This window comes from Trichomycterus rosablanca, chromosome 4 (genome assembly GCF_030014385.1).
Source record: "Trichomycterus rosablanca isolate fTriRos1 chromosome 4, fTriRos1.hap1, whole genome shotgun sequence".
NCBI lineage: Eukaryota > Metazoa > Chordata > Actinopteri > Siluriformes > Trichomycteridae > Trichomycterus > Trichomycterus rosablanca.
This window is the reverse complement of record NC_085991.1, coordinates 52,439,228-52,448,214: the sequence shown is the minus strand read 5'-3', so window position 1 is coordinate 52,448,214 and position 8,987 is coordinate 52,439,228. Positions and strand designations below refer to the sequence as shown.

Sequence of the window (8,987 nt, the reverse complement as noted above, 5' to 3'; positions counted from 1 at the left end):
AGCGATGACCATATAAGGAAAACGTAACATGAAAAGGGTCATGTAAATTTTTTAAGGGTTATATAGACATTGAGCACTTTATTAGGAACACCAGTCTTAATACTTACATTTATTGATTGTTTTCTAATCAATATTATCATACAGATGAACACTGTGGGTATACAATGACTGACTGTAACCCATCTGTTGCTCTTTACACTGTACTGTACTGCACACTTACTGTAAAAAGGAACCCTGCCATTGAACATGATCCAACATCTGGATATCGTCTCATCAGCGGGGGGTCCTATGTGGGTCCCTTTTGAATTATAAGCGTAGTACAAAGGCACACACATGGGCTACAGTCAGTAATTGTATACCCACAAAACGTTGATATGTATGACTCATTAGGCATGTTATAATTATCGTATAGAAATCAGACCTTCGCCACGCCTCTGTGGTCAGTACGTGATGGACTTTGGTGAGGGCGTGTCCGGTCCCGTCGCTCCGTTCCGGTCTGCTTAAATCTGCGCTGCTGGACACGTACCGAACGTACCAAAATAATTCCCAGATGTAATAGTCGTAGCCCGATTCGGACCGGACTGAGAGACTTACAGGTGTGACCACGCCCCGAGGTCCGGTCCGGGTCAGAGCACATAACATGGTGGTGTAGCATCATGGGTACCACTGTGTGTTTTACTTTCCAGAGTCACTGGGTCTGTCCTTCCAGTTAGGATCACTCGATGAAAATGGACTCTTGAACCTGTGGGTAAGTTGGTAATAGTTATTATTGTTGTTACCAGATTAATAATGGTGCTAAATCATATAAAGATTTAAAATATAGACCGTTTCAAATGAATATTCATGAGTCCAGGAAGTGACGTAGATGTTCCTAAGACGCTTCCGCTTGGTGGTAAACAGCGCTCAGAACAACAGCGATTGACCACGACTGCTTCAATTCTTTTGCGCTAGTTCAGGTGTGATTTATTGACAGTATGTCTAAATTAAAGTTAGGACCGTGTTGTTGGGTTGGCGGATGTTCCCTCAGGCCGGGTACAAACTTGCTTTCAGAAATAAAGGTGAACAGATTTCCAAAAGAACGCACAGCGAAACGCTCGGATTGCTGCTGTAAATAGAGACGGCTGGATACCCACCATCAACTCTTATAATAAATGTAATATATATTATTTCATAATAAAATATTGTGAACAAATGTACTCAGTTGAACGCTGTTCTCATGGTGTCTTGTCCCTGACGTTTAGCTTAAGTGTATTAAAATACGCAGGCGCTTAATATTTGTATTAATAGAACAGAATAAACATAAACTAACATAAGCCTTAAAAAGTTTACATTCCCCTTATAATACTGTGTAAAAGCCATAAACTTGTCACTATATGGAATTATATTAACAGCTTAATTAGCTGTAATAATTAGCTTAGCTTAATTATTAAATGACACGCAGACCTGTAAAGAAACATGGTTCTACTTTTGTAATACAAAAAGTAAACATACTATTTATGAATTTATTGTGCTTACTGTAAAATATTTCATGTATTTCCAGTTAGGCTATAAAAAATCGTTTTAGCATTAGCTAATATGTTCTAATTCAGATGAGAAGTAATTCACTGTGGTTTGTCATATTTTTATCATATTATAATGGCTCTTAGCTCAACAGACTCAAAAGGGGAGATGACACAATAATTATTTTAATAATTAATTGTATGCGTCCAAACTGCGGTGTGCTTTCACTGCCTCTCTGGTGTAAACACACTCCGTTTCAACAAGGTAGTGATACACGGCTGGGTATGTTACCTCAGGCAAACGGTTTATGTTTATGTTTATGAAAAACACGGTCTTCTTAAATTCTCCTCAAAAGGGGCTGGTGAAGATACTTGATGATCTATCATTCATTTCTGCTAATATCGCGTTTGTTCCGTGGCCAAAATAATGAGAACAATCACAGTAACAAATCCAAGACAAAAACAAGGCAGGTATCCGTGCCTTGTGCACAAAAGTTTCATTAAAATTTTTATGTTACAACCACATTATCCTGGTCAGGGTCGCGATGGGTCCGGCTTCCCTAGAATCACAGGGCGCAAAGTAACACCCAGTTCCATAACAGGATGCCAATCCATCACATATCATTTTGTGTGTGTGTGTTGCAGGTTGTAGTCGAGCTGCAGAAAGCTGATGATTCTGGATCCCAAACTGACCTGGGTGAGTCGATCGGTGTCCTAACATTTGTCACATTCACATACAGCCAAATAGCAAACAAACAAAAGAATACATGAAGCTTTATGATCAGATTGCTCAGATCAGGGGCTCACGAACCTTTTTCTTTTTTTTTAAAATTAGTATTTCTGCCCTGTCATATTGTTTCTTTATCTTTATCTATTTCTTCATCCAAATAATTATTATTATCTACTGTACTTTGGTTGTAAAGTGATCTTTACACTAAATAAAAAAATATTATTGTAATTATTATTTTTTTTTAAATCCTGTAGACCAATTATTTATCACTTTTAATTAATTACAGCGGTACCTTAAAACTCAACGTCAGTTGGTTCTGGGAGTAGGTATCAAGGTATCAAGGTATCTTCTCCCATAAGGATGTTAGGAAACCTGTTAATGCGTCCATGGTCCCGTGGAACTGCTTATGTTTTAGTCTAATGTAAAATAATGAGGTTGTTTTTGACACTTAAACACTGAAAATAACACAAATATAATATTAAAACTCTGAAATAAAAAGCTGATTCTTACAATTTCTCAGAAGCTCGAGCTGTAACACAAGTTTAAAAGTGAAACAGGGAGCCGCTCAGGTGGCGCAGCGGTAAAGTACGCTAGCGCACCAGAGTCGGGGTTTCGAATACGTCGTATCGTATCGAATCTCAGCTCTGCCTCTCCGACTGGGCGGGGCGGCAGCATGAACAACGTTCGGCTGTTGTTCAGGGTTAGAGGGTAAGAGAGTCGGATCATAGGTCCTCGTAACTGGTGCGACTGCGGCCCCTGCTGGCTGACTGACGGCGCCCGCACGGGGCTGAGGAATAATGCTGATGGGGGTGTGACCCTCCGTACACAGTGCCCGTCAAGTGTATGAACTCGACTCGTGCGGGTGAAAAATGCAGTCTGTACTGACTGTACGTGCCGGAGGGGGCGTGTGTCAGTTGAGAGGCGTCCTCAGTCAGCGGTGAAGGGTCGAATCAGTGTAGAGGACGCAAGCAGGGTGACTGGACACGACTAGACTGGGGGATAAAAATTGGGGGGGAGGGACTAATGCACACTAATGCAGATTCAGATCATATTCACACGCTGATGAGGTTTTACTGCTCAAGCCGAGCGCCGAAGAAAGTGGCTGTTCATTGTTAATTTGAAATTAAATAAACACATTTAACGTTGAGTTACAAGGTACCGCTGTACTATGATTTGTCTCTCTGAACAAAGATTTGAATTGTCCAGACAATGGAAGTAAGACAGGAAGAATGTCATTACCTTTGAACTTTGGTGCTCACAAACACTTTTCAGAGAACATACATACCTGTACTTGGCAAAGAAGTCAAACAAATGAATCCTCAAGCAAATCAAATGTAACCTCTCATTGATTATGTCACCAAAGTTATGCCTGGTTCACACTACACGATTTTTGCCCTGATTTTCGCTCGGCGACTGGTCGGCGCTAGATTTGCCGGCTCGGGAGCAACTAGGCGTTCGCTCGGCGATCAAAACTCGGCTCTCAATCGCTAAGTGTGAACTACTCAATAACTCGATCCGACCAGATCGAGATTTCTAAACATGTCAGATATCTGATCTCAGTTCCTCGACTGGGAATGAGTGACATGTCGAACAGCCAATGAGAACGCAGGATACGGCGTGAGGGGAAACGCAGGAGAGGAGTGTAAACAGGTGGGACAGGGGGATGATATAGTTTATATCAGAATACATCAGCACACACACACACAAGTTTTACAGTATTTCTGACCTGATCGTTCTCTACAAAACAAAACACCCACGCTGCATTGCAAAAATATTTATTAACCTCCAACTCACTATAGAACAATCCATGCTGTTCGTGTTGCCAAATCCACTCAGATTCATTTATTTTCCCTCCTTGATTTGACGCTGCAAACACTTTGATCGCTCGCTACTTGTTGACGTGCATTTTTGGACGTGGTATCATTAAACCCCCTCGTCACTTCTCACGTGTGTTTTTGTAAAAAAAACAAAAAAAACGTAGTTTGGGAGACCAGAGAAGCTCGCCTGTGATTCCAGTTGGTGATAGATGGTGTAGTGTAAATCCCCCTATCACCGATCTGTCGTGTAGTATGAAATACACACCGACTGAAAAGACTCCGAGTGCAAAAGATTCAGTCGTGTCGTGTGAACTGTACAGCGACCCGACAAATCAGAAAGTCGTGTAGCGTGAACTTGGCATTAAGCTCTTTTATTTTGGACACATTATAAGAGAAAACAGTCTGTGGGGAGCTCAGGTGATGCAGGATATGGGGATCCAGGGTTTGAATCTCAGCAGTGCTATCAGCTGGTTGGGCGTTTGCTTGAATGCGATTGGCTGATGTCCTGGGAAAGGGGAGGGTGAAACAGCCTAGTCATTGTGAGGCACTCTTGTCAGTGCACTTTAGTACTGGCTCCAAGCCCAGATAAAAGTAGGAGGGCTGCATTAGGAAGGGCATCCAGCATAAAGAGTCATGTGGATTGTGGCTCCTGGTGACCATCCTGTGTTTGATCTAACACGATGTTCCTCACTAGGTCTGCGTCCAGGTGGGAAGGTGAAGCTCCTCCACACTTCCTCTGTACAGACGAGCCCACGAGGAGACCGGGGACTCACGGGGGTCACATCCCACCTGAGCCTCATGCTCAAGTTCCTCCCCACAGACTCCAGCCATTACTTCATCGGCTCCAACATGGTGAGTTCAGGATGTGGAGAAACATCTGCAGATGATCAGACTGAGCTGATTTCTGAAAATCATCTGTCCATGAGATGATGCTGAGATGTGACTGGGTTGAAAGTTGTTTTGGGAGGAGAAGACAGTTGATCATGTGGTGATTCGTGTTCTAGGGGCTGGTGAGACATGGAACCAGACATGGACTCCGAGCTTCTCCGAAAATCTACAGATCCAAAAAGGGGGAGAGACCGGTGGACGTCACGTCTCTTGAGTTCTGTCCCTCCGGAGAACCTTTCTTCCTGGTAATGACCCACCCTCTCCAAATGTGTGTGTGTGTGTGTGTGTGTGTGTATAATAATGTAAACTATATACTGTACAGCAGATACAGTTGGGGTCAGAAGTTTAAATACACCTGTAAAGTGCTAGTACAGACAAGAGCTTTGATGCTTGTCTTCCTTGAGTTGTGATTGGTGGATATAAATGCGGACTTGTGATTAGAAGGGTGTGGGGTACAGAACGGGGTTTGCTAAGCTCTCTCAAGGTCTTGAAGGGGGCGACTAGTTCGGTTTTGGCTTGTAGGTAATCATCAGTGTGTGTGTGTGTGTGTGTGTTGTAGGTAGGCTGCAGCGATGGTTCTGTACGTCTGCACTCGTTGCAGACGGAGGACCCGGTTTGGGAGGGCACAGCGGGTCCTGACGGCGTATCCGTACAGTCTGGACAGTTTCTCCCGACTCGGCCCGCCGTCTTCTGTGTTCTGGACTCTGCATCTGTCCTGCACATCTGGGACGTCTCAGAGAAAGAAGATTCTCCCATCATCTCCGAGGATCTCCACACCGACCCGTACTGAGAAGAACCATTACATTTATTTATTTAGTCAGTCATTCAGACCAGCTGTGATCTGAGTGACTTTCACAGTCGCATGGTTGTTGGTGTCAGATGGGTCAAAAAGCTGCTGATCTCCGCAAAACAACCAAAAAACATCTAGTGAGCGGCAGTTTTGCAGGCATTAATATTCTGTTTATCATGTTTACAGAAGAGGCCAGAAGAAAATTGGCAGATATTTTGAAACTGAAAGCTATGCTAACTTAAATAACCACGATGAGCAGAACCTTGAGGTCACCTGGATTCAGGTGCTTCAGGGCGTGTTCTTCTCTGACAGAAATGAAACCAGATGTGGTTTTGTGCTGCTGTAGCTCATCGACCTCGAGGTTCATCGTTTGTGTCGTGCTTTCTGAGAAACGTTTCTGCTCACTGATCTTAAGGAGTGATTGAGTCAGCTACAATCAGTCTGGAATTGCAGAACTGCCACTTACTGGATGTTTTTTTGGGCTGTACATTTTGCAGACTGTGTTCTTACAAGTTATAGTGATTGAGGTACTGTAACCTTCCTGTCAGCTACAGTCAGTCTGGCATTGCTGCTAGCAGAATTGCCGCTTACTGGATGTTTTTTCACCATTTAAGTTACCATAGCCCTCCTGTCAACTTGAATCTGTCTGGCATTGCTTTTAGCAGGACTGCCGCTTACTGGATGTTTTTTCACCATAGTTTTGAGTGTCATATGCTTCAGATGTAGTGAGTAACCTACTGTAGTGTTCTGCCGCTTACTGGACATTTTTTGCATCATGTGTAAGAATTCTTGAGCTGAAGTGATTGAGTTACTGTAGCCCTCCTGTCAGCTCCAAGCAGTGTGCCATTGCTTTTACCAGAACTGCCGCTTACTGGATGTTTTTTCGTGCTGTGAATTTTGGAGACCATGATTTTCAGTCGCAGTGATGGAGTTACCGTTGTCCTCCTGTCAGCTCCAATCTGTCTGGCATTGCTTTTAGCAGGACTGCCGCTTACTGGATGTTTTTCTCACCATGAATTTTGGACACTATGTATGATATTTGTAGTAACACATTCCTCTCTTCTTCTCCATGCAGGGTGAGCGCCATGGCGGTGTTCGGTGACGCAGCCAAACAGAACCCGTACTCCGGCATCGCTCTGGCTAGAGAGTCAGGCAGGCTGGAGATCCACTACCTGATCCCTTCCATCGTTCACCCCCGAAGCTCAGATACGGAGAAGCTCCGCTCACTAGAACAGGAGTCACTCTGAGAGACGGCAGGACCAGAGAAATTCAAACATCTCAGCAGCAGAACCGGTGTTAAACCAAAATAAAATACCAAAAACACAGCACAGATTGTTTTGGTGAATTGTCGCTAACAGCTAATGACTCCCAGCAGAAACGTTGCTAATTACAGACCAAGGGACACCTGACCATGAGCTTGTTGGACATTCTAAAAAAGAGCCTTGCCATCTTGCCCAGACAGTCAGAGTTGCTGTTGCACTGGCAAACGGGTGATCCTCCACCCAGCCTCGAATCAGTCTGGCATTGCTGGCAGCAGAACTGCCGCTTACTGGATGTTTTTTTTGTGCTGAGAGCCGTGAATCATATTGATTGAGTTACCGTAGCTATCCTGTCCACCCGTGTCACCCTGGAACTGCCATTTACTAGATGTTTTCTCCAGCCTTCCCTCACTCAGACATGTCCAATTGTGTCTGTTGAGCACCCGGTCAGGCTGGTAGCACCTCCACGACTCCGCCAAATGCTGTTTTAATTGAATGGACACACTCCAAAAGCTTGTAGAGTCTTTCCAAGTGGATGGACGCTCTTATAACTTTAAAGGGAGGCAACAGCAACTCTATAGCCAAAAGACACCTGACCATGAACTTGCTGGACATTCCTTCCATTCTTTTCGGATCCTATTCCAAGAGTCTAGCTGCCACTTAGAGCTCTCCTACAATGCCAATAGCTGATCCTACACCCAGCCTTCCCTCTTTTAGGCGTGGCCAATTGTGTCTTTTGAGCGCCCGGTCAGGCTGTTTTTGCTACAGAGGGAGGCGACGTTAATGAAATGCCCATGGTTTTAGGTTGGATGTCCAAGTAGCTCATGGTCAGGTGTTTCTCAGGTGTTCATGTAGTGGAAATCCTTCAGTGTACAGAGTTGATTTTGTTGTATGATGTACATGACAGTCGGTCAGACTGACTCTTTTAATAAAACGCTATAAACAATCAGTACGTTTATGTTTGTGAGTGTAAATAATAGCAGATTTTGTTCAGAAGACGAGGCCGCTCATAGCACGCGATGTCAAAACGCAACACTTGGGTATCATATGGACACTTGGGTAACACAGAGGCCTAAGGCGCCCCAGATCATTAGCTGAAGCTTTTATAGATTTGCAGACTTACACTTTATGTGAAAAGTATTGGGACACCACTTCTCTTCCCCCTTTCTCCCAATTGCCCGATTGCGTCATGCTCCCTCTCCATCAATGCCGATCCCCGCTCTGATTGAGGAGAACGAAGCAAACCCACGCCCCCTCCGACACATGGGCAGCTGTCGTATGCATTTTGTCACCTGCACTTTGACAAGTGCAATGCGGATCAGCACTGTGTACGGAGAGACACACCCTGACCGCACTCTCTTCTCATCTCTGTGCAGGTGCCAACAATCAGCCAGCAGAGGTCGTAATTGCATTAGTTATGAGAGAGAGAGAGACCCCATCCGGCTTTAATAGCCCACCCCTATCTGAACAACAGGCCAATTGTTTTTTATGTGGCTGCTCAGCCCAGCCGGCAGGCAGAGATACATCGATACGATGTATTCGAGATCCCAGCTCTGGTGTTCCAGCGGTCTGGGACACCACTTCTAATTAATGAGTTCATGTGTTTCAGCCAGGTGTAATAAATCACTTACATGAAATAAGTGAGGCTTTCTTGACCATCATCAGGGCCCAGCCATACAAATGCTGCCATCTTTTGACTGATTGGGCACACTTCAGAGTCTTAAAAGAAGCTTATTTTCATCTAGAACAACAACCGCTGTTATGAGATCACATAGAGGTCACTCTATTTTAATAGCATTTATTTTTTAAATGGGATCAAACAAGCTCATAGTCAGGTGTCCAAATACTTTTGGCCATATAGTGTGTTTTGTTAATGTAAACGCTGTTCATATGCTTGTATTAAAGATATTTATTCCTGTAGAACATGCTGACGTGATTAGTTTTACCTCAATCCCAAAACTGGAACTCCAACACCAAGTGACAACCTGAAAAAACACCAAAATC

At 44.0% G+C, this 8,987-nt stretch overlaps 1 protein-coding gene across 1 annotated transcript in view; it reads left to right on the top strand.

Moving 5' to 3' along the window:
- dync2i1 (dynein 2 intermediate chain 1) overlaps nt 1-7,932 on the top strand; it is a 28,770-nt gene extending 20,838 nt beyond the window's left edge. Inside the window, exons 15-20 of the mRNA XM_062994508.1 lie at nt 687-748; nt 2,145-2,196; nt 4,741-4,898; nt 5,051-5,179; nt 5,494-5,717; nt 6,800-7,932. Coding sequence (XP_062850578.1) covers nt 687-748; nt 2,145-2,196; nt 4,741-4,898; nt 5,051-5,179; nt 5,494-5,717; nt 6,800-6,971 — 797 coding nt within the window. The 3' untranslated portion in view covers nt 6,972-7,932. The remainder of the gene's footprint in view (nt 1-686; nt 749-2,144; nt 2,197-4,740; nt 4,899-5,050; nt 5,180-5,493; nt 5,718-6,799) is intronic.
- The last annotated feature ends 1,055 nt before the right edge of the window (nt 7,933-8,987 follow it).